This window comes from Melanotaenia boesemani, chromosome 5 (genome assembly GCF_017639745.1).
Source record: "Melanotaenia boesemani isolate fMelBoe1 chromosome 5, fMelBoe1.pri, whole genome shotgun sequence".
In the NCBI taxonomy this organism is placed as follows: domain Eukaryota; kingdom Metazoa; phylum Chordata; class Actinopteri; order Atheriniformes; family Melanotaeniidae; genus Melanotaenia; species Melanotaenia boesemani.
The window spans coordinates 12,909,013-12,935,780 of record NC_055686.1 but is presented as its reverse complement, the minus strand read 5'-3'; the positions used below and the strand labels follow the sequence as shown (position 1 = coordinate 12,935,780).

Below are 26,768 nucleotides of genomic sequence, written 5' to 3'. Positions count from 1 at the left end.
ACTCTTATAAAGTTCAACATTTGCTTTGGGAGATTGAATTGCTTTGTTTTGTTTTTTGTACTTGTTGCAGTGAGAAAAACAAGTTGTACCAAACGAGGTCATCTATTACTGTAACAGGAAGCCCTCACTTGATTTCCAACACAGTTTGTTTGTCATTTCATTGTTTCTGACTTGAGTGCAAATGCTGCTTATTGCATCTCACTTCCTCCCTGTCGCCTGACTCCCATGCAAAACGTGATAAACTCCTCCAGGAAATAATCCCTCAAAATCAGATTGTTTCAATAACTTTGTTTTATGCTCTTACCTGATTGTTTTGCAGCTTCTCTTGAGTCCTAAATTCTTACCAAGAGTTTTGCTTCAGACCTGAAATGAGGGTGAATGGAGTTTGATTTTGCTCACTTGTTTGTCAGCGCGATTTATTTTTCTGGTGTTTTCATCCAGGATTTTTCTTTAAAAGGCTGACCTGAAGCCTGGGGAGGAATAGGATGGAAGTTGTAAAGTAGTCTACTAGTTAGGAAAGAGCTGATGTCTGAAAGAGTCTTTAAAGAAGTGTGTTCACATCACCTGTCACGTGATGTATTCAAAATAATGTAACTCTTGCTTAGTTTAACGCGTTTGACTTGCCGACCTTCCTGTATTTTAGATCAGATCATCTGACCAGCCCACAGACTAGACCTTTCTCTGGTCAGTCATCTGTTTATCTCATGTAAGGCTAATACAGTCGCTCTATTTAGTTGAGCCCACAGAGATTTTTCTGCAATGAAAGTGAATATGTACAGTTTTTAGATTATTTTGCCATGCCAGGCTAACCTGTATCTGCCTCTTTTAAAAGATCCTGTGCACTAAAGACACAATGCATCAGGACTTCTTCACCATTTCCAGTGTGATGAATTTAATCTCATAACTCAGTGTTTTGAGTGTCCATTATATGACTATGTGTAGAGGTGTATGGGCTAGGAGTGATGTGGACTTGGGGCTGAAGGACCCAGATTCAAGTTCCCGGAATGGCAATATAGGTGAACCACTTTAGAATCATGCAGCCATAATTCTTTTATCTCAAGCTGTTAAGTGGTGGGTATACCACAACATAAAATGTCAATGTCCGAATAACCTGTCATGTGTTAGGTGTCGTCTTGGTCTGATAATTTAAAATGTGAACAGTATGATGAAGAGGACTGTGTAGATCAGTGTTTCTCAGTCCAGGTCCTCAGGACCCACTGCCCTGCATGTTTAGGCGTGTTCCTGCTCAAACACACCTGATTCAAATTAATGAACTTCCTTATCAAGTTCTTTGCAGCCTGTTAACAAGCCATTCATTTAGTTCAGGTGTGTTAAAGTAGGGTTACTTCTAAAACATGAAGGGCAGTGGGTCCTGAGGACCAGGACTGAGAAACACTGGTGTAGGTACAAGCTGTCATTGAACAGAGCATTTAGTGGTTGATTCATGGTTCACTTATTTTGTTTTGTGGTTATTCATCTTGTTAGAGAACAGCAGATTCTACAGTAATTACTTGAAAAGCTTAGAGAAAGTCAAATTAAGTTCACCTGCACAGGTTATAGGCCATTTTAAATACATTCTGACCTCATACAGAAAGCTGAATATCCCTAACTTTTTTCAAATAGTGTATTTAGGTTACATTAGGACTACTTAAAATACTCTCTAGATCAGTTTTCCCAAAGAGAGAAGCCTCAAAATTAATTCCTCTTCTTGTAAAAAAAAAAAATTTAGTGCCAGTATTTTACAATATTTCCAGTATTTCCTTAGAGACTGTGGGAAGAATAGAACAGGACAGGCTCTGTGTTTATTTCTCCTGTTAAAATGAATAAATTCAGGACATGCCGCTAGTCTCCTGAAACGACTTTCTATGGAGCATCACACTTTGATTCTCGTAATACTAATTATAGGTGTCGCTACATTTCTCCACCTGAGGTCTGCCTACGTTAATGTCATATTACCAAATTTGAAATGAAGTAACTTATTAAAACAACCCCTTTAATTTAATATATGGTATTTAAGTTACCTGCTTACTGTCACCTGAATACGGCAAAATCACACCCACGTTAGTCAATAAATACCTTAAGTCCTCGTAGAGACATCTTAAAAATGTGGTACTTTGGTATTCTCTTTACTTTGGCGTGTCCTTCACAAAGTTAACCAATGACCAAAATATAAGCAGTTTTATACCTATATGAAGGTGTAATACCTGACACTAGAAAATGTCATGAAAGTAGCAGGCAATCATAGTCTTCGTCATTACAAATGGAAATCTATCAGACATGACTTGGACGATGAGGTAGTGAAATTTCAGTGTGGTCATGTTTGGTCACATGTTCATGTTGTTTTCTCTAAATCAAAGAGCTAAAAATAAGTTTGTTTGCATGACGTTAAATGCAACCATATGCATTCAGCATTTATCCTTTTAAACCTTGCAGTGCAGAAATTCCCAGACCTTAGCAAGGCCTTCAAACTTGAAATTGTATGAGCTTATTTTCGACTCAGCTGTTTTGCAGTTCTTTGTAAGATGTGGAAAAAATAATGCAAAAGAGGCCTTTTAGAGGTAAAGGTAGAGCAAAAAAATTAAGGATTAGGAGAAGGGTAGGACAGGGGTGAGAGTGAGGACAAGAGGAGATGGAGGTCAGAGAAATAAAGAGAGATCTGCTACTGTGACGTTCAAATCAAACTTTATTTATAAAGCACTTTTCATGCTGGGGCAACACAAAGTGCTTTACATGAAAAATCAATTTATGCATATTAAAAACAAAACGAGACTTTGCACACATCAAAGGAGACTGCATAATAAAAAAAGAAAGTCAGTCTTTCATACAGTTGCACGCACAAACATGCATATATACACACAAAGCAGATACACCCCCACTCCCATTCTGCACATGACTCCTTGATTTCGGTCAATGTACTAAAAGTAGTATAAAACACTAAAAGGGATAAACATCTGGCTTGATGCTGCTGTGAGGAAACGATATCATGGGATCCATCCACACCAGGAGCCAGTCCACCCATGTCCTAAAGCGGCTGCCATCATGGGAACCACCCCAATCAGGGCAGACCGGGGCCCTGCACTACAGCCTTATGGCTGTGGTGTGGGCCCAGACACCCAGACAAGGGCAATCACTGCACCAACACCCCCCAGACTGAGCAGGCAGAGCCCCCAGCGTGGTGTTCCTCAAGATTGTGGTCATGCTGGGACAGCTACAGCATAAAGGGGGAACCGGAGGTTACTGTACCAATACGTGTGTGTGGTGAGACTGAATGGCTGCCAGTGTGCACACTCCACCACATCAGCAGCAGGTTCACCTCTGACCCTTCAACTCCTCGCCAGACCCAGACAGATGGAGAAAGAGGCTGAACATGTAAGAGAAGATAAATAAAGGGACAGAGAAGCAGAGATGGGGAAAGTGCAAAATGGGAGCAGAGAAGCAGAAATGAAGGAGAAAGTTTATGAGAAGAAGTGAAGGAGCGGGTGAATGAATCCAAAGGAAGATGACAGGAGAAGATAGAAATGAGAAAAAGCAAAGGAGCTTTGGCCAAATCCTGAACTCACAGAGAGGAAAGAAAAAAAACGAGACATGAATGTGTGAAAATGTTGACGGAGCGGAGCAAAAAGTAAGGGATCACGCATGAAAGAGTGCAGTCAGGTGAAAGTGATACGGCGAGTCAAACGGACGTACAGGGTGGTCTGTCTCTCCCCCTCCGTCTCCTCGGTAGGCTGACACTTCTCTTCAGCCATTTGACCGGTCACAGAAGGGGGGATGAATAGAGGAGTGGAGAGGGGTGAAAGAGCGGGATGAGTGGAGAAGAAAGAGGGCGAAGGAAGGATGAGCAGCAGACGGACATCTAAATGCTCGCCTGCAGATCTATTGGAAGAGCGGGTGAAGGAGGGACGTTAAAACAAAAACATGGATGCAAAAAGTTTGCACAAAATGCCGCAGCACTTCAGCCTGTAGCGATCGTTCATGGGCGACATCACATTTGTTGAAAAGTGCACAGAAATGATTTTCTACTCGGCATCCTGGTGACCAAGCAGTCTGAAAGACCAGCAGTGTAACCATGCAACCGTGACGTCCTAAGGTCAAGTCTGTTCAAGCTCCCTCGCTGCGTCCCACTATTGGATAACTTTGTTATTGTAAGACAACATTGTGAAACTATCACTAGTGCTGTAATTAACCAGCCTTCACACACAGATGGACAGCAATGGATAAAATGATTCGATTTGTTGGGAATGACTATATTTAAAAAACTTTATAGTAGCGTTTTGTAACCACTGCAGCCTGCAAATGCCTGTGAACACACCATTCATTCTTTAAGATGGGAAAAATAGAGGAAATTTAATAGATTAGCTATAAATTCATCATGTTTGGATTTTCTTGAAGGTACAACAGTTGTAATGTAGTTCTTTATCTTTACCTAAATGTTTCAGCTACTTTCTGTATGATTTTACTGACACGTCTTCCCAGCTGTTCTTACTGAAATTGGTTACCTTCGTCTAACTACACAAAAATTCAAATATAATAGATTAAATTTAGAAACAGTGTGAACGTCGGGAACAAACTAAATTTATCCTAACAAAAATGACTCAATCAAAATATACTTTACTGCTAATGAAAGCAGATTTATGAGTATTAAATGATTTACTGACATCTAGTGACCAAGTTGGAGATAGCAACTGTCGTCAAATGTCGATCAAGATGCATCTGTATCACCAGGATGAGACAAAGTATTGTATCATTTCAAAGACTTTGGTTGATTGTCAGCGATTTCCATGTGATATTTATTCCTGTTTACTGCGTTTACTTATTGTCCCCTTTACCTTTTCGGTTCTTTGAAGAAGTTGATTTAAATGATGTAGTTTGTTCTTACTGTACCAAATAAGTATGATTCTCCTTTTTTTTTTTTTATGTCTTAACGACAGATTTCCCACAAAATAACATTAACATCCACTGATTTCTCTACTTTGTTCCTTGCTGATTTCTGAAGAATAATCTTTTCTGTCTTTTATTACAGTGATAATGCTGTGTGCCCATGTAGGACCTGTTGACCATAAATGACTGAAGATAACTGATTTAGTAAAATTATTGGATACTTATAGAGAGGTATATTTTTAATCATTTGAATCTTTTTGTCAAAGATATTTGTTGTTATAAATTTTGGTTTTAATGGTATTTTAGTTATTCAGCTCCCAAAAACACAAACTTTGTTTAATCAAACACTCAGTGAGGGGTACCTGATCAGGCCGCTGGAACTGACCAATCAGGGCAAAGAGGGTTTTTCTTGAGAGGTTGTTGCTAACTGTCCCAAGATGATGTTACACCTCTCTGTAATGTTGATAATAGACTATTACAGAAATTATTTTCCTAACATTTGTATGTTTTTTTTAAAACATTAAACCTTGGGAACACTATAACCCTCCGACTTCAACTTGCCCATGCTTCCACCAAAGAGGGAGGAGAGTCGGGTACCCAGAGCCAGGTTCTACAGGCCAGACTGGGAGTGAAACTCACCAGATGGGGAATCTGTTGAGCCATCCGAGCACACTGCAGGGAGTGTGTGCATTGGGTTGGAAGTGGTCAATCCAAGCATGGTCCTCCAGGGTGTAGCAAAGTCCAAAAAGGTGGTTTAACAACAGGAAGCCTGTCTTGCAAAGACAACCTTCACACCCAATTTGGTTGCAGGAAAAAGCATGCCGTAGCAGACGGGGGGAAATGACAAAAGGCCTTGGAAGACCCCACATTGAAGCCACAAGGAGGATGATGGAGTTGGTAGCCAACATCCATCTGTCTTCATTACGGATCACACGTTGCCGACCATACAGAAGAAATTCTTAGTGTGATGCATTAGCTTCTAGCAAGCAAGCTTTGCTAGATGTTCGTTATCAAGATCGTATACGATTGTTTTTTTTTTTTATTTTATTTTACATTCAGTACAATCATGGTGAACCAAGAAATATGAAGTTGCTGGGCATCCTACATTGTTGGCCTCTTGATTTTGATGGAGTTAATGGTTGTGCTGCAAAAAGCCTTTTTCAAAGTCATTTTATCAGTAAGATCTGATGAGATCCACATGTTTTAACAGCAAAAATGTGTTTTTTAAATCCCCCTTCCCTTTAAAACCAAACAAGCGATCCACTCAGCAGAGGAAAAAAAGGAAACGAACCAGAGTCTCTTTATCCACTTCAGTGCAATTCCTGTAAACTGTATTCTCTCATTCTTGTGTTAACATTAATGTCCATAAACTGTCATAAAATCCCTCGTTCTTCTCTTCTCTGCTGCCGCCATCTCCTTTGCTTCCTCCGCTGCTTCCTCCTTGTCCTCCACTTAAATGATGATTATGGTTCATTGTGGGGGTTGATCTCTCAATCAAACACTGTTTATGAAAAAAGATTTTGCACTCACACGTTTGCACAGCTTAAAATGGGTGCAATATGAGGTCAGTGGGATAGGTTTTGGTGCCAGGGAGGGGTGAGAACTCTGCTTCAGACCCCCAAAATACCCTTATCTGATTTTTCTGTCTCACGCACACACACACACACACACACACACATAGTCTCCTTTACAAACACTCAACGTCTGCTACACCTGTCTTTCCTTCAAGCTTCACATGCACTCTGCTCTTATTTTTACATAGTGAAGTTGACTACACACACACTCACACACACAGCTGTTTCTGAGTGTAATAACCGGGTCTGTGATCCTGCTGCGTTGAAGATAACGCAGCAAGAAACAATCGCAGCTCAAGATGTGCTCGTCCATATCTGTGGATTTATGAGTTCAAGCGTGTGTGTGTGTGTTTCTCGGCCCCTGTCTCAACTTCCTGTTCTGTCTGTGGCCGGCCTTATCGGCGTGACAACAGGTCAGGCAGTGGTCACAGCAACAGAGCTATTCAGCAACCTGATTGGACGGGGTGGGGAGCGGTGGTTCTTTACATCCGACTGATGGTCAAGTAGCGGTCAGGAATTGGGTTGGTATTGGAGGTGAGCAGGGGGGGTTAAGGTGGTTCCGACTTGCACTCGGATACACACAAACACAGCAAGAGCTCTCCCACGTTAGTAAATGACTCATTAAATCAGATGTCGGCGAACACCCACAAGTCTGCCTCTGACATGCAAAGTAATGACCGCCAGTCGTACTTATTTTCATATGTACACATACAGTGACCGTGTGGTGACCGGGTCGGGTCATTGTTCTGCGTTATCAGTGCTGACCTCTCCGTCAGTCTCCCCGATATGACCTGCATCTACACCCCTTCCTGTGTGTGTTTATATGCAGTGTGTGTTTGTGTGCTACTCTGCGGTCATCTTATGGTCAAACCAAAGAGTTAAAACCTTCAAAGCACTCTCACCTTTTATCCATTTCCTGTTTTGGGCTTTTTGGGGAAGCAGACGAGGTGAGAAAACTGCTGCGTGATGCTGCCAAGGCTGTTTGATTTTTCTCTCACTGCAAATGGACAGACACATGCAAATGTGTGTTCATATTTGAATATTTTGTATTTTGAGCTTGCAATGTTTTACACAAGCAGTTGATCACAAGAAAGGGTTTAAATAGGGGGAGCTGGGCAATAGTATGAATATTGTTGCATTGTTTTCTGTGTGTGTGTGTATATATATATATATATATATATATATATTTGAAGCATATGTGGAATAGCATGAGCTCTTCCTTCTCTCAGCCTGCAGTGTGCAGCCTGAAATTACTGTATTTTTTTCCTTTGTTGCTCTTTTGAAAAGAAACATTTCTTCAAGTGTCACTTTGTAATTTTCTGACCTTTTAAACATGTGTTTAACTCATATGTTTAATGTGACAGTTAATATCTACATTCCTTGAGCCGCCCTGGATGCATTCTTTAAGCGTCCTGAGGCTAAGAAACTGCACTTTCTTTTTCCCCTGGGATGCTGCGTAATTTTAAAGAAGCAACTAGATATCAACACACAAGCAGTTTTGAATGCGCACCCTGTCTGATTCAACAAAGACAGGACATTATCGGAGGAAGCGAAGCAAAGAGAGAAAGGAAGAGAGCAAGATATAAGACAAGGGCCAACTTTTCGGTCTGATTTTTAGGCTGCAAGATGGATGTTAAATTAGCTGTTGTTAGGGGGCATCCTAGTTGTGAAAATCTGCTAAACTTCAGTAGTGACGCGTTTAAATGTCACAAAAATGCTTAATGCTCAACTTAAAAATTGCAGCTGGATAGCTCAGTTGGCAGAGCATGTCTCCCATGCAGTCGACCAGAGTTCGATTCCCCCAGGGGACGAATATTAACACCTTTCATAAAGGCGTCTGCTAAATGAATGTAATGTAAATGTTGCAACAAAAGTGCTCAGGTAGCACTTGCTTCTGGTGCATGTAGCTGGGAGGGGTAGATGTAGCAGAGTGTGTGATGGCCGTTCATCAAGGATGATGAAGAGCTGCTGAATATACAGTAAAACAAGAATGTGGTATTTTGGATAGTCAAAACTTACAAAACAATTATCTCAGGAGTTTGGGACGATATAATGTAAGTTTTCTCTTGCTTTTGTGCCCCTCATCCAGTCCACTCTTTCTCCCCTCACATGCATTTATCTAAATTCAAACTCTTTAACCCAGCACACATAAATAAACTGACAAGAAATATCTAACAGTTATAAAGTTTGAGGAGGTGGTTCAGTTTTCACCGTTGATATTGTTGTAAAGTTTGGAAAAACAAACTCAAAAACAAAAACAGCTGAGTTCACATATAAAGTATATGTCTCTGATCCACTTCTGAAGAAATGACTTTTAAATTAGATGGTAGAAGTTTCAAACTTAACCAAACAGTGGATGAACCCAAACTGAACTCCTGGCCCAGAATTAGCCTCTGAAAAGTGTTTGGAGCCAAATTGACTTTAAAAAAGTAGCTCTGGCTGAAGTGACCTTTTTAAAAAGTGCCTGAATCTAAATGGAGCTCAGAGTGCAGCTAAAAGCTGCTGTTTTTGTAGCCCTGTTTGTTTTGGAGTATTCTGTCTTTATTTGCTTTATCAGCGCACAGAGCAGCTCCCAGCAGGCCCGTCTGACTTCAGCCTCCACTCGTTTATCGTCTCACTCGTTCTTCCTCCTCCGTAACATCTAGTTACCCTCCGCCTGACCTCCTGTGCCCCCCCCTTGCCTTTCTGCTGCAGTCCTGTAATATTTCCCCAATCATTCTTTTTGAGTCTTCTCTCGTCCCTCTCATTTGCCTCCTCTCATTCTCTCTCTCACTCCGTTTCTGTTCATCTATGTCGCTCGCTCCGCCTGTGCTGTGTCTAATTGACAGCGGAGACCCCTGGTTGAACCACCAGCCCTCTTGTCTCGTTTTTGTTTCTCTCCTTTTTTCCACACACTCGTTCCATTTAGCTCTCTCACTTTTTTAAGCAGGTAGCAGAACTAATCAGTCAATGCTGACCAGGAAGGAAGGATGATGGGGAAAGGAGAGCAAGATGGAGAAAAAGAGAGCGGAGTGAGAGCAGAGCAGGAAAGTTGGTCTTGCACCATCTATACTGGTATCGGATATTCAGAAAGAACACATACTGTGTATGTAAACATCGAGAAAATATGATACTTGACTTAAAAGCAGATTTTTGTCAGCTAATGAGGGTTAATCTGGGTTGTAAATGTGACCGAATTCCTTCTAGTAAAATCTCTCATGATTGTTGAAAAGACTTGAGTTAAGGAGACTGAACCCTGATTCATTTAATTAGATAGCAAACAGTAACTCTGCTTTCCAGGGATATCTCCGACATTCAAACTAATTAACTCTTTAAAAAAAAAACAAAAAATATATATAATGATAATACAGCAAAAAAAAAAAATAATGATGGTGACAATAATGATAGTAAATTTAAAAACACCCGTTCGGTGGCTTTGGTATAACAATAAAATTGTTTTGTTGTCCCCAGTGTTGTATATAAAGTTTGTAAAATAGGAATATATTTTGCGGCTATATTCAGAGTACCGTGATGAGACCAAAGGCTGTTTTTATTCCAGTTTTTTTCCCCTCTCCTTTACAGTTACAGTACAGTTTGATTTCTCTACTTGTTCTCCTCTGCTTTGTTATTCGCTGCCGACAGTATTACCTCAACATGGACAGGAACCGTTTATCAGCATGAAGCTGCTGAAATGGCAGATTTTCTTTAGCTCAGTGACCTACAGATAAGAGTTTTTTTTTCTTTTTTAGTTCTCAAAGGACAAAGCACAGTGACACTAATGACCTCACATTTGCATGTATGCATGTCATTGGTGGTTTAGAAGTTTATGGGTGAAAAGCTCACTTCTTTTAAAAAGATGCACACGGACAGACTGTAGCATCATGTGGCAGTTCTGACAGCTGTGGTCTGTAACATCAACAGAATTCCCATGTTTTTATCTCATGGACACGTCATTGATATTTTGGGTCTGACCAAAGGTCAGGTGGAGCAAAGTCCATCAAAGACAGTACATGTTCAGTTTATTCTCATTCTTTTATCTTTGCTGTATAAAATGACATATTTGAGTGTAGGGGCACAATGTAAAATGATGCTAAATAATCATCACTGATCAAAACGGCGGATTAATAAAGTGCAGCTTGTGCACTAAAGGGGGTGTCGCAGTGGGGCTAGGGCTGTGTTGTGGTCACTGGCAGCAGCGAGCTGCGGTGGTGGAAATGAGGCAGCAGGCAGATGTACAAAGATACAAGCCTTTGGTTTTAATTTAGTTCTTGGCCCTCCAGTGAGAATTTAAAATTAGTTTTCTGTTGCAAAGTGATAAACATCCAGGCTTACCTCATTCCATTTATAGCTGAAGATGAAGCGATACTGTTAAAGCTGCAGGGTACGCGTTCATGTAGGAGCACTATTAGAGGATCCTTCATATGCTCACAATGTGAGGTTAAAATCAAATGTTGCTCCAAAGCAACAAAGGAAGTGAAACAGGCAATATGAACTGAATGAAGAATAAAGTTTCAGTTGATTGTAGGAGCTGAAGAAGACTCGTGGAGACAGTTCCAGTAGCTGCCCAAGTGATAACCTCCCAATGGGACCGTTGACCTCCTGACTTCTGGGTTAAGTGTGAAGTCTTTTAAGTCAGACTTTGTTGCAGATGAGATGGAACATGCTGCTTTCTAACAGGGAGGATGTTTGGGTTTAGAAAGTCTTGGCGTGGAAATTTGATTCTCTGATTCCAGCTTTTTTCCTGCTTTACATCAGCTACAATTAAATATGTTTTAAAAGTTTTAGACTGCTCAGCTTGGGCTTTAAATGATGATGATAGGCACACATCCTCAAAAAAGATGCTGAATGATGAAATATGTTTATGGCCATTAAAAACACACAAGATATTGTGTGCGTGTATTATAAGAAGTCTGAATAAAAAGAACATTTACACTTTTCTGTATTTTGGAATATAATCAATTTTTTGTGTTTTGATCACATAAAATGGGTGTGATGGCATCAGTTTGGGCTGTTGGAAATTTTGCGAGTGATTCATTTAAATTAGTTGACGTTTTACAAACCATGTGAGAACTGCATTGTGCATATAACCAGCAGACTAATGCTACAGTCTCTGGTCTGGAATATGCTAACTTTGAGAAAACGACCTCTTACATCACAAATCAGCATGTTTTAGAAGTCGTATGAAAACTAACGGCTTAGCTTTAGAAATATAACCTGCATAAAATAATGACCAAGCAAGTGTTGACTTAATCTCTTTTCATAGTCACAAGAAAAGAATTTTCTTTTGTTGTTCACTTCCTTGCATGGGGTGAACATGGAGATAAGTCGGAAAAGGGAACAAAGATACAGATCGTCTCCTTGGGTTGGAAGGGAGGAGCAGAAGGATGACTGAAGATTGCTGTTGTTTTTCAAGATGAAAGTAAAAACTACTTTCTCTCCTTTAAGTGGGTTAAATTCTTGCTTAAAAGACAGACAGGGCAGAGGGAGAAGGGAAAGGAGGGAGAGAAGACCACTGTGATTGGCAGGTTTCAAGATGCTCCATTGTTACCTCCAGTCAGCCCAAATGTCTTCTTTTCTTTCTGACTTTAAGCATAGACCTGGATGACAGGTGTCAGCATGGTCTCTGTGTACTGATGGTGACCTTTGAACTTTGAAGTGATCTGAGGATTTGGCTGTAGAGTAAAGTTCGAAGCAATTGCTGTCGACAGACAGGTGTTAAAGTAGACTGTTTTCCATGGTGATGGTTTGAACTAATTTAACCTTGTTCCAAAACTTTGGAACAAGCGTTGAACTTTTATACTATACTAAACCAATCGCTGTTTGCTTTAGTCCTCTGAACCGACAACATACATCGCTAGTTTTGAGCTGGATGGGCAGAACTGACACATTTTCCTAAAGCAATCGTCATCTTCAGTCCAGTAAGCTTGTCCTTGCAGTGTGGTGTTACCATTTCCATTTAAACCCAATTGACATCTAATTGTTACTCGAAACCAATATGTTAGGCTTAGTTGAAGTGCTCAAAAAGTCTTTGAAGAATGAGAATTAAATCTTTAAATTTACTTGTATATTTAGTAGAATGGGGGAGGAAGTCACTTGGGACATGATGGACTTTCATGCCTGAGTGTTAAACCCACAAGGTGTCCTCAAGACATATGAGCTGATTGGAACTGCAACTAAGCTGCAGCTGATATAAATGGAGGATTTCAAGGCTAATTATCATAATGTTTGGTGTAGTGCACCAAGAAAGTTTAGTCTTGGCTCAACAACCTCTCAGGACATTTCTTTTGGTTGTATTTAGTTTCGGTACAAAACTCCCAAAACTGATAAATTCCTCTTTGACACAAAATTGTGTTTTATTCACTCTGTTCCTAATTTTTGTTCTTAAGTGTTTTTATCCATTGTATGTTTGTGTTTTTATTATTATGAAGCACTTTGACATACACTCTTGAAAAGTGCTGTATAACTAAAATTGACTTACTTATATGATCATCCTGTCATTTTACTGCGGTGTTTCCAGATTATTCTACATTTATTTCATAAATGTAGATTTTTGCTCTGTCAGCAGGAGGATTTGATCGTTTCCTGACTTTTTTTTTTTTTTTTTTTTTTTTTTACTCCTTGAGGCCTGTTGCATCAAATTACCCACAAACCACTTCTGGCCTTTTTTAAATTAGATTTCTTTCTTGCTAATCAGTTTATTTTATTATATGTTCATTTTATTTTCTATTCATGCAATTATTTTTATAATTATTTTTATTCATTGTTATTTTATTTAATATTGTATTTTAAAGTTGTTGTTTTTTTTTATAAAAGTGGAGCTATTTGTTTTTATATAATTGTAAATACATTTCGATGATAAGGGGCTGCATTTGTCATTATGTTATAGAAACTTACATCACTCACAGCCATATACCCGGATAAACCTAAGTCCAGCATAGTCCTATAACAGTGTGGCCTACTAACAGAGGTACAGTTGAGTTTGTTTTTTTTTTTGTTTGTTTGTTTTTATTAATATGAATTGTTGACATGTTTTAATTATAGAACATGTTTATATTTGATGACCACTTTATTGAGACTAAACAGAAAGGTCTTGTGGTGGATCAGTAAATGGATGGATGATTGATGACTGTCTGGCGGTGGACATCTACAGAGTGCAGATGGACGGGTGCCAAACTGGCTGCTGCTCTTGATAAGAGTCCAATCCACTTTCCCTGCTTTTAGCGACCTCTGACCTCTGGGCTGTCAAATTCAGATGGAGATGGACAGCTTAGAGAGCTGTGAGAGAGGTGGATGCTGGGAGTTGATGGAAGAGGCTACTGGGGCGTAAAGAGGAGTGAAGGTATGTGAGAGAAGAAGAAAAGTTTAAGAATCTTACTTATTCAGGTCTCTTTTTTATCAATTTTCTCCTCCCGTGTAAAGATGGATGATCTCAGGTTCACTGCTCTTGGTCGCAGATTTTTTACTTCATAGCAGAAAGATTACATAATCAAAACCGCCGTCTGTGTGTGTGCAGAGTGTAAACATGATGAATTCTGGGTGACCCTGACGTTTAGCCATTAGGAATGGGAACATAGCAATTCCCCAATGGTCCCAAACAAATAAATCCTGCCTACAGCCGGAATAACCATTAACAACTCTGCTAAATGCCGAGAGAGGAGAAAGGAGAGGAGGGGAAGAAGCAGTACGGATGGAGGAGGAGGTGAAAAGGAGTAAGAAGTACAGTGGACATTTAGATAATGAGGAGGCGAGGGGGAGTGAAATGAGGGAAAGAAAGCATTGAGAGGGGAGAAAGAATAAAAATAATGTTTTGAAGAAGGGAGGAAAAGAACAGAGGGATGAGGAGAGCTCATGGATTGGGGAGGCAGAAGAGAAAGGAGGGAGGAAAACAAAGATCACATGATTGAAAGTAAAAAGATTAAGATGGGTAAAAAAAAAAGAGGAGAAATGAAAGAAAAACAAGAAATGTGAGGGTAACATCACTTTGTTTTTCTGCTCGTCCTGCTGGAAGTATAAAAGGAAGCAATAATCTGTGTGTGTGTGTGTGTGTGTGTGTGGAGACAGGAGCGATAGCGCGGGGGAGGCCATGGCGAGGTGAGAGAGGCGGAGCGAGACGGAGAAAAAGTTCAGCGAGAGGTGAAGAAAGAGACCTGCCGTTTTCTGTGTGTGTGCGGGGTGAATGGAGGGTCAGGTGTGTGTGTGTGTGTGTGTGTGTGTGTGTGTGTGTGTGTTTGCCAGGAGGACCTGCTGGCTCGCGTGCGGCTCATTTTTTTGGAAAGCCCACGCTCACCCCCTTTTTTTTTTTTTTTTCCTTTTCCATTTTCATCGGTCTTATCTGCGTCTCCTCCTCCTGTCCTCCCATTTTGTTGGACTTCTCCTACTGTTTATGTCCTCCACCTTCCTCTGTCACTGAGCTTGTTTACATGGCACAAGGAGGAAAAGAAAATATTGTTCTGACCAAAAACAGAATCTTCAAAGCAGGTAAACATGTTTGTCCAACAGAAATTGGAGGAAATTACATGAAAAAGCTCCAGTAAGCTGGAAGGTTGGAGCATTTTGAAGCATGTATTAAACACAGCTGAAGTGCCAATAGAGCTGCTTTTATTTACACATCTTTATTTTTGTTAAGACCGTTAAACATATCAGAAACTTACTGAAAAGCAGCTAGTTACCACTTTGATAACTTGTGGTCCCATAAAGCAACACAACTAAACTTTTGTGTCCTCGGCATCCATCTTGCATCCTGTCTCTTCTCTGAGCTCTCTCCTGCTAGAAAAAGTCAGTCTGATGTTTCCTCTGGTCTCTTACTTTCTCTCTCTTCTGTTAATGTCCGCTGAATCAGTCACAGTTTGTGTTGATGTGTAGTTGTTGTCATGTGATGTGGTGCCGTTAAGTGAAATGCAGCTGTTGTGATGCTCCAGGCTGGGAATAAGTGGTTAGAAGGGGTTCCTCAGCCTGGATGCAGCAGGGCGGTGACAGCTCCAGGAACATGCATAATGAATGTCAGTGTAGCATCAAAATGAGTGAAAGCCCCATTCAAGTAGCTGAAAACGTTGTCTGTGAATTCGGCTCCTCTTTCATGTAGGATGACCTGCATAGAAAGTTAGAAGAAATGTCTAGAAGCAGCGAACTTTCAAGTCTGCATGTAATCGTACCCTCGCTCTCTTTGTAAACTTCTGATAAAAATGTAAATCCTATCAACTAAATTTCACCCAAAGATCCCCTTGTTCCATTTGTTCTATTTTATTTTCATCCTTTTCTCCATCTTTTTCCTGCTTTTCCATACATCAAGTTTCCATAAATGTTAGTGCTGGTCTATAAGCAGAGAAGAAATTCTAGATTTAGCTGTTATTTACATGATTATGACCTAAAGTTTAATCTTACATTTTAAACTGTGTGGGTAATATTAGCAGAAGTAAGACGACAGAATTGCAGGATTAGATGTCAGGCAGATTTAACTTTATCAGGACAAGGGTCCTGGTGAGACATTTATGATGTTTCAACAGTTCAAAAGTTTCATGGGATTGTAGTTTAAGCAAAGATCAGACCCAAGACTTTTAATGTTGTCCAGTCATTGTGTTGCTCACAGTGCCAGTGTTCTGAATTTCTAGGGAGTTCAATCTACACGACTGATCTGCAACTAAATCTCCAGCTTGACTCCAGCTGACTGAAATTTATTGAGCAGTTCAGCTGTCATTCAGACAAGTCTCATTACACTCTAAGATAAATAGCTCCTGGTAATTGGGTCTGTTTTTTTACCTGGTTGATGGTGATGTTGCACCTTAAAAACAGTTATTGTCAAGATGTTTGTAAATTTTTCAGCCAAGTTCTGTTTCCTGAACAAACCACTTTAATTACAATGCTCCATGATTGTTATTTATTTTCCATTTCTGTGTCCTGTGACCTGGTGTTTTGTGGCTGTAGCTCCTCCTCCGAAACAGTTAGAAAGCTAGATATATGATGAGAGACTGGCAGGTGTCAGCACACCTTATGAACCATGTCTTCAGGGTTTTGAGAAAAAGAAATTGATGACCACCATTCAGCGTCGGATTTGCTTCTTTACAGAGTGAAAATTGGACACAAGTCTTGCAGTGTGGAACAGTCCTGGACATAGGTGCAAATCAATAGACTCTTATACCCTGTTTCCACAGGGCTTTAGTTTACTCAGTGATCTTTAGTGACAAATTAATGATTTTTCTTTTTTTTTTTTTTTTTTAATCCTTAGGAACACATTATTTTTTCATAATGATGGCATGATAAAAGACCAGATGCTGGGTGTTAAGCCTGTGAATGCTTTAGAAAATTCCAAGTGTGTCCTCCAGCAGCGACTGTTACCTTCTGGCTTTGATAAATCTTCAGGCAGATGACAGTGATCACTTATAATGTAAAATGTGGAAAAAGGATTGACAGATGAATTGTTGAATATAAAAACTGGATGATGATGCTGCCACACACGTGTCTATTTGCTGGTAGAAAGTGACTTTACATTAAACTGTTCTCAGGTACAGAGTGTGGTTGCTTGATTCTTTCATCGTGCTGATAAAACTTTTTAGTTGATCAGTTTAAAAAAGGGAGAAGGAAAAGGAGGGAGATGTACTGATTGTGAGTCCAGAGTAAAGACAGCAATCACCCTCAGGTAACATGAAAATCTCTTGGATCTCAGCTGCCGGCTTATCTGTCTACATGTGGTATGTGTGTTCGCCTTCTTTCCGCTTATGAGTGTGTGTGTTAACACAGCTCTACAGGGTTGCTTCCTTTAATACAACAGCTGTAGGACAGGCCTCTATTTGGCCAACTTATACCTCATTTTTTCCTCAAAAACACCCATTTTAGTCTCATTGCAAAACATTAAAGTTTTCAACAGGCAAATAACATTCTGTCTGGCAAGACACTTCTTATGGTTCAGTACAAGTTCATGTAATTAGCACCAACAACAATGTTGTCTCAATACTCTGAACAATTATTAGATGCACCCCGGAGCAACAAGGGCAAGAAAAAACTCCCTTTTACAGTAAATCAGATAAATAGATGGATAGATGCAAGTTTCCTGAGCTCCTCTCCCACCTCTACCCAAGTTCAACTTCCAAAATAAAATGTGTGCCAAGCTTGTAAGATCATTCCTGAAAAGACTTTAGGCTTTTATTTCTACAAAAGAAGCTTGGACCAAGAAGTAGGTGATAGGTCTAAATACTTCTGTTGATTAGGTTGTTCAGTCTTGTATTTGATAAAATTGTCAAACACTCCAAAAGTTTAATTTTGCTTTGAGATTTGTGTGGACTAACAAGGAAAAATAGATTAGCAAATTGTACGTTAAAAACTGAAACAGGTTGTTTGTAGGACAGTGTGTACTGACTTCTAACACACATCCTCATGTTTCTGTATCTCATAAATAAAGTTTTTTTTTTTTTTTTTTTTTTTTTCGTTTCATAACCTTGTATATACCTGTTTGTGCGCACAAGCAGCATTCCTGTTTGTTCTTGTTTATACTGAAGGATTATCAGGTCAAACCTCGGCCACACAAGGGGTGAACCTGAGGACAGAGAGGTGATCATGGCAGTGTAAGAACAAGAGAGGGAGGATGAGAAGGAGGAGACGAAAACAGTGATAGTGGGAGGTGGATGAAGAAGGGAGGAAAGCAAGGAAGGAAAGGAAAGGAGGAAGAACGCCTGCTTCCATGTGAAACCTGATTGAACTGAGTGGAGAAAATATTACGGACACTTCCTGTTTTCAGGAATAACTTAATATTAGTCATTACCTCCTTACTTCGATTTAAACCAGCTGGTGTGTCTTAAGGGTTTTTGTCTCCAGGGCTTTAAAGTATTCCGGCACCGTGCCGGATCTGCGGCTTTTCACTGTGATTCAGAAAAAAAAACAAAAACAAAAAAACTGTTAACTATGGATATAATGGTTGAGACTCTAAATTGAAAATGAATTGAACAGTGTTAAAGTCGGAAAATAACGTATTCATCTTCGAAAATGAGCAGAACTTGCTGCTGCATATGTTTTCAGTGTTCAGCAAATAGTGACATATACCACACTTCGTTTTCTTCGCGAGTTAACCTGTAACTTGAACGTTATCACCAAGTGGTCTTGAACGCAGCATCCAAGCCGATGGTTGTTTCACCGAAATCAGATTTTTAAAAAAATGCAGAGTAAATCCATGAAGCCAAGAAAAGATGTCCTAATTGACAACGGCCTTAGAACCAAATGGTGCTGGGCATGGATAGAAGGAGGGGTGTAGTGGATGCAAGGAAGTAGATGGCCATTCATCTATAAAATATGTCTCACATGAACAAACTGTAGCCATTTTAAGAAACATTTTTTGTTTTATTGACAATTACAGGGCCCATGATCAGCTATTGATATGTTAAAACAATTATTCTGAGACCAAATTCCACTTTAAAAGAATAAGAGGTGGGTGTAAGGTACTACTTGGCCCGTAATATGCACAGTATAACTCTTGATTGATATTAGACCACTTTAATGTAGATTCTGCATTTTATTAACAAGAAATGTACTCTAATAAATAAAATAAGTCATGAACATCAGTGGAAATTAAACTTTGTAAATCAACACACAAATCATATCCTTACTGGACTTTACATACTTGCAATAAACAAGCATGAGACAAACGCATGAAACCTAAACAGTGAAGCAGCAACATGCCTGGATATCGTTTCTGATTACAGCACGTCTTCATCTGCAGGGTTAATAAACCCGTTAAAGCAATTGCAAAATCATACCAAATTTAGACATATTGTCACTTGACTTGTAGTTTAGTGTATTAAATTGCATTTGTTTGTTTTGTATTTTTTATAACCTAATTTGATATGGTTTTGAACAAAAACAATGGAAATGTTGCAATTTAAAATTAAAATGTTCACTGTTGCTCTGTAACTGTTTTTTTTTTTTGTTTTGTTTATATATATATATATATATATATATATATATATATATATATATTGCCCTTTACTAAATTAAATGCTTGCTAAATGAATAATTTAAATTATTTAGCCTGAGTTTCACATGTACAGGTTGTGCAGAATTATTAGGCAAGTTGTATTTTTGAGGATTAATTTTATTATAGAACAACAACTATGTTCGCAATTAACACAAAAGACTCAAATATCAAAGCTGAATATATTTGGAAGTTGGAGTGGGGCTCTTTTTAGTTTTAGTATCTTAGGAGGATATTTCTGTGTGTGCAGGTGACTATTACTGTGCATAATTATTAGGCAACTTAACAAAAACCAAATATATACCCATTTCACTTATTTATTTTCACCAGGGAAACCAATATAACAACTCAAAATTTACAAATATACATTTCTGGCATTCAAAAACAAAACAAAAATAAATCAGTGACCAATATAACCACCTTTCTTTGCGAGGACACTCAAAAGCCTGCCATCCATAGATTCTGTCAGTGTCTTGATCTGTTCACGATCAACATTGCATGCAGCAGCAACCACAGCCTCCCAGACACTGTTCAGAGAGGTGTGCTGTTTTCCCTCCCTGTAGATCTCACATTTGATGAGGGACCACAGGTTCTCTATGGGGTTAAGATCAGGTGAACAAGGAGGCCATGTCATTATTTTTTCTTCTTTTAGACCTTTTCTGGCCAGCCACGCAGTGGAGTACTTGGATGCGTGTGATGGAGCATTGTCCTGCATGAAAATCATGTTTTTCTTGAACGATGCTGACTTCTTCCTGTACCACTGCTTGAAGAAGGTGTCTTCCAGAAACTGGCAGTAGGACTGGGAGTTGAGCTTGACTCCATCCTCAACCCAAAAAGGTCCCACAAGCTCATCTTTGATGATACCAGCCCATACCAGTATCCCACCTCCACCTTGCTGGCGTCTGAGTCAGAGTGGAGCTCTCTGCCCTGTACTGATCCAGCCACGGGCCCATCCATCTGGCCCATCAAGACTCACTCTCATTTCATCAGTCCATAAAACCTTAGAAAAATCAGTCTTATGATATTTCTTGGCCCAGTCTTGACGTTTTATCTTGTGTGTCTTGTTCAGTGGTGGTCGTTTTTCAGCCTTCCTTACCTTGGCCTTGTCCCTGAGTATTGCACACCTTGTGCTTCTTGGCACTCCAGTGATGTTGCAAAACTGGTGGCCAGTGGCATCTTGGCAGCTTCACTCTTGATTTTCCTCAGTTCATGGGCAGTTATTTTGCGCCTTGTTTTTTCAACATGCTTCTTGCGACCCTGTTGACTATTTTGAATGAAACGCTTGATTGTTCGATGATCACGCCTCAAAAGCTTGGCAATTTTAAGAGTGCTGCATCCGTCTGCAAGACATCTCACTATTTTTGACTTTTCAGTCATCTTATGCCATGCCAAGCACAATGGCAAAAAGTTGTTTGCCTATAGTGTGTATGCATCCGATCCACTCCCAGGAAAAAAGTTCTCAGGATTTTTTTCTTTTACTTTAAGCCCTGTGTCTCCTAAAACGATGTTTCTCAGCTCCAGTCCTTGAGTACCACTGCCCTGCATGTTTGAGATGTTCCCCCACTTTAACAACTGGTTGCAATGAATGACTCGTTAACAGACTTGATGAGGAGGTCCATTATTCTGAAGCAGGTGTGTTGGATTAGGAAAACATCTAAAACCTGCAGGACAGGGACCCTTGAGGACCATAGTTGAGACACTGTCTTAAATTGGAATGTTTTTATAAATGTTGGGTAACTACATGATTTAAGCACATTTCTTGTTCGGTTCTGTGGGTGTTCAGCTATTTCTCTAGCTTGTGTGGAGTCTATGTGAAAGGAAACTTCCACCAAAATCTTCACATATATTCTACTTTAAGAAACAGCTGAATAGATTTTTATGTTATTTCTTTGTAGGCAACTAAAATGATTCAGTTTTAGTTTAAATTAATTATGTTACCCTGTGGGTTGAACTCACTTGCAAATTTCTTCTAGAAAAACACAACTTTTAAAGGTCTGCAGTTCTTCTTTAGTAGCTCGTTTCCAATGCTGTTTTTGATCTGCATTAAGATCACCACCAAGATCCTTTTTTTTTGTGGGTGTGTGTGTGTGGGTGTGTGGGTGGAATAAGTTTCCAATCAACATCTAATCAACATTTTAATAATTTTATAGTGGTTTTTGTGCATGGACATTTTTGGACACGAAGGTCAACAGAGGGTACTAAATTTGAGGCGGGCACAAGGGTTGAGAAGACCAGCCTGAGCTGTAGCAGTGTGCCCAGCACAAACTGGAAACTTAGAAACTACACATTACTGCAAATGCAATAAAGGGAGTAAGACACCAGTATAGCACCACCTGTTTAAGCTTCTCCATGTAGAGGCTTTATATCCTGCTGATCTGATCTGATGCTGACATGGACCGATGTGAGCATTTGACCTGTTGTTAACAACTGAAACTGTAAGGACTCTAATGTTTTTATTTCATGAGCTGTCTAATCTTACTTAAATATTCCAGGTGATAACACTTGTTTCCTAGTAGTCCATTAACTCTAATCATCATTCGACCAGGTGTTTCTATAAATTTTTCATGTTATAGAAAGGTTTAAGTGTTCACTAGTTGGTCAACCATGTTGGTTTTTTGTGGTTACATCAGCCCTCTTATGTTCTCCTCTGTCTGTTTCCTGTTTTCCTGATGAGGCACCTTCATCGCCTAACACTAGTCTATCCCATCTCCCCCTCTTATCTATCTCCCTCTATCTTCCTCTGCCCTGCTGTTACCCTCCGCCTCTCTCTCGTGTTCTGTTACTCTATCGGTGTCTGTTTCCATCATTACTCTCATTTTCTTCGTCTTCCCCACATGTGGTTTTGCTCTCCATCCCTCTCTGCTCCTCCTCCTCCTCTTCTCTCATCCTTCACTCACATATGGTTTCTTTCTCTAGATCTGTGTGTTTGGTGTTACCCAGAGTTCACTGGGGCTCCCTGCTAACGCGTGTGTGTGTTTAACAGACGGCGGTGTGTGTATGTCTGCAGGCTTACGGGTTTGCCTGCCAGGGCCTGTTGCTCTGTGTGTTAGGTAGAGTTCAGCAGGGCAGCAGCAGGTTATGCAACACTTTGAAATGTGGGTCATTCAGAAGAAGATGACACCTATCACTGACCTTTTTTTTCCCCCAATTCTTGTATATTTGTAGCATTTTTTACATTCAGGGAAATAAATACAAACTGAGCAAACCATTAGCTTCTTGGAGATCAAGAAATTGATAATCTCTGGAGGTCAGGACTGGGTCACACCAGCTACACTGAGTATAAATCCAGTACTAAGTCTGTTTGTATAGTCCTCCCTAAGTTCTTAGAAAGATTAGGACTACTTTAGTTTTGCATTGTTCATTTACCACTGACAATGCACAATCCATTTAACCCATGACTAGAAGGTCACCAAAGGAGCACATCTCACCAACCCTGCTTCCCTGTTGAGCTGTTTTAAAGCAAGTGATGCAGATCTGACCATCTTTCAGCTTTGCACCAACCTTCATGTCCTGTGGGAACCAACAGATAGCTGCAGTGGTTACATTTTGCTTCCTTCTTTAAATTTGGAAGACAATGTGAAAATCTGAGAGGAGAAAAGAAGGAAAAAATAAATAAACTATACCTATCTTAAAAAACACCAGTAGAAGTTCCCAGTTAGGAAATGAACCATCACTAATGTCAATATTATAAGAGACATAGTGATGCTGGCTAACCTAATCTAGTTCAGATATATGGTCTGCTAAGAAGACTTGATTTAATCAGTCTGACTGCATCATCAAAACAATTACAAGCCAGAATACCTGAAAAAAATAACAGCTTGTCTGGCTTTATTTACATAAACAATTTAACCACATAAAATAAATTTCAGAGATATTTAAATGTAGGAAATGTCTAAAAGTTACACTGAACATAGTTTTTGGCTAACACTGTTAGCTTAACATTCAGGTGTGTTCGGGAGGTAATCTTAAATTGAAAATAAGAGCGATAACAGTCAAGTATATTCAATTTTTCATTTAGCTGTCATGTCTGCATGTGTGTTAGCCAGCCAATGTTTTGCAAGCTAATGTTAGCTCTTTCTTTAAGGTTTCTGGTGAAACATCTTCAACAACCATGAATAAAACATCCAGCTGCATTTTTTCAAGCTCTTATGATGTTTCTGTACTTTTCTTTTTACTAACATTTTCCACAAACCTCCAGATTTCTCACCATGAGAAGTTGCTGCATAGACACCTTCCTGCTTTGTCATTACGTGTTAGCAGTCTAAGTCAACAGCCACATGGTTATTGTTAGCAATAATATTCTCAGTGTTTTAACTCATCGTTAAGTCTTAAACTAATCTCTCTAAATCTCTCCCAGTTACTGGAACTGTTCACCCAGTGGGACTGGTCCACCTACCTTGCTGATTACGGCAAACCCACCTGCAAATACCTGAGAGTCAACCCACACACTGCACTGGCCCTTCTGGAGAAGTGAGTACTCATTACTCTGTATTAATTACTCTGGTTTCGTTCCTTCACTTCCTTCTTTCCGCCTTATCTGGACAATCAGTAAAAGAGCTGATGGTTGCAGCTTTTTAAATATGAGGGTTTGCTGATTTTTTTCTTTTTTTTTTCCTCTGATTTATATTCTTGTTAAATAAACATGTTGTGGAGTGTTTGTCAGACAAAACTATTCTCAATCATCCAAATCTCTGATCAAATGCAAACAAATCTTCAACTCGGCTGCTTTCTTCTGTCTCCTGTCCTTCCTCTTCATCATGTTTTGACAGGTTATTTAAACCGTGAGTATGGTCTGCGTGTGTCTGTGTAATGTTTCAGGCATGTATGAAGCCTACTAAACGGTCTGTTTTAGTGTGTGAAATCTCATCTGAGGGATATGTAATTACACAACCTGAACACAAGCAAAAAATAAATCCATGTCGTGATGATACTGATATTATCGCCATAACAACACCCTCATTTGTCTGTATCTTGTTCCATCCGTGATGATGGAGCCTGAGCTGATATGAAAATAATGACAATAACCACATCCTCACACACACGACTTGCATGAAAACTGAAGATTGTAATCTGAGTTTGTAGTTTTCACATAGATTTGTGCTCAAACACAGTATCAAAAAGCAAACAAATGTTTAAGACTTAATATGCAAACAGTCCTCTTATCTCTTATTAGTCAGTACAGAAACATTTCTCATGTTCATCCATGATGCATGGTGGCTTTCCTGTGGCCACAAGGAAGCCTGCAGGGGCTTTTAAAGGTTCAGTGGGCTCCTAAACCTCCTGGAGGCTGAGAGCAGTTTCAGTATTTTGTCATAAATTACCACACATTAGGGCTGGGCAATATCTCGAGACTTTAAATTATGAGGCTTAACGGCCTCTTGAACCAAAATAATATCTTTAAGAAGAAGATATTTTCCTACTTAGCTCAGAAATTTTATACATCCACCACATGATTAGACTCGTCCCCCTGGAAAACATGAGGGGGGTAAAATGGAAAACACGGACTCTGGAAGAAAATAAAATAGATTTCAAATGACCCTAAAAGTGTATATGGATGTGAGAGAGAACCTTACAGCCCGGCTGGTAAAGGTGCATTCTATGTCTTTTTGTTTGAATGAAAATAAAAATAGAGATGTGTTTTATTGTTTAGCCCAAAAATAGTGTCCATATCGCCTACCCCTGCTGCACGTAGCTTTTCTTTAACAGGTGACTGTAGCAGAGGTGTGTGCTGAGCATGCTCCTGATGTGTGTGTGGATGCGCATCACTTTACCTAACATTCAAACACTTGTATTCCTCTTTATCCTATTAATCTCCTGTTTTTCTACCCCTCCTCCCTCCATCCCTTTTTTTTTGCCTCCAGGATGAAGGAGACAAGCAGGAAGAACAACGTCTTCGCCCAGTTCAGGAAGATGGACAGAGACAGGCAGAAACTCATCGACACTGTTATCAAACAGCTTCGCAACCTCATCGCGCAGCACCATACCTAAAGTGTGCCACGTCATTGGTCATAGAGCCTGAAGCCACCATCCAGCCTGTAGCCTACTGGCTACTTCCTGGCTGGGGTCAAGCCTTAAAAAAGTAAAAAAAAAAAAAAAAAAAAAAAAAAAAGCCCTGAAACTGTCTGTTGTCTACTGGACATCCACTCCAAAAGAAGCTGTTACAGATCCTACTATAATCTTAACATTTAGATCCAGCTAACTGGATCCTAGTGTATCCGGCTTTCCGTAATTAGCTCCCAACTAGCCTGATGTCACCTCCGTATTACCAGCTGTTGAATAGGATCCTTCAGATACCGTTTACTCTCGTATGCCCTGCTGTTTTATGATGTAACTGAGCCCTTTTTGTTAGATAGAAAACAGCTATTGGTGAGCCAATTTAAAGATTGTCTCCTTCACCGTGAGAGCACAGGAAGATCTGAATGTACGATTTTGGTAGGGATTAAAAAAACAATATAATCAGTTTCACACTTTAACTTGAACTAATCTTGTTCTTAAAGGCAACTTTGATGTGTTAAGTTTCTGACTGGAAAGCTTGATCATAGAATTAAACTACGGTGATATGATTAACCACAACATTATAAATAAAAACTGTGTGTTCTGCTCTTAAACCACATCCCCCGTTCATCTATCTAGCCAGAATGAAATCTGCCAGTAGCTTAAAATCTTACTGGATGTGGTCAGGCTCTACACAGAATGGCGCCAACGCAGGTTCATTGTGGATAAAAGTTTCTTCAGTATATGATGCACAAGGGTCTAAGACAGCATTTAGCATAAAGACAAGTTTTTGTGCCATAAATGCAATTTTCTGACTGAACTGTCCAGTTAAGAAGCCCGTCCTGATCCAACTTTTATATTCTTCCATGTCGCTTTACAGCACAACCCTGGCACGACAGAACATGCTGAATGTATATCAGAGGGATTAGTCTTCCATTAAACTATATGTCCGAGAAGCATTGAAATCAAGCAAAAAGCAAATAACTGTGACAGATGGACACAATCTTACTGCACCATCTTCAAACAACAAAGGGAGGATGTTGACACAATATGGCAACGCACTGCTTTTCTCAAGAGATTCATAAACAGGGTTGTATGGGGTAAAAATTTAGAGAACGCTCCTAGTTTGAGGTCTGTCATGAAAGCTGGGATACATCCTCGACTAAATGTGTTTAAGCTGCAACCTTAGAAATATTTACACCTGTTTACCTTGTTTTTAGAAATTCCTTTTTAAGACCTGAAGCAGTTAAAAATATTTCTCCAAAGCCACCATGAAGTTATTTCCTGTCACAGAGCATGGTAGTCTGGTATTGGCTCAACTTGTGGGATATTAGTTCTGACCCAAATTCATATTTTAACGCAGTGAAGACCCCAAACTCCTAATTTAT

General features: G+C 39.6%; 1 protein-coding gene across 1 annotated transcript in view; it reads left to right on the top strand.

The window, feature by feature from the left end:
- exoc6b (exocyst complex component 6B) overlaps nt 1–25,826 on the top strand; it is a 109,005-nt gene extending 83,179 nt beyond the window's left edge. Inside the window, exons 21-22 of the mRNA XM_041985041.1 lie at nt 23,744–23,856; nt 25,248–25,826. Of these exons, the coding sequence (XP_041840975.1) occupies nt 23,744–23,856; nt 25,248–25,374 (240 nt within the window). The 3' untranslated portion in view covers nt 25,375–25,826. The remainder of the gene's footprint in view (nt 1–23,743; nt 23,857–25,247) is intronic.
- The last annotated feature ends 942 nt before the right edge of the window (nt 25,827–26,768 follow it).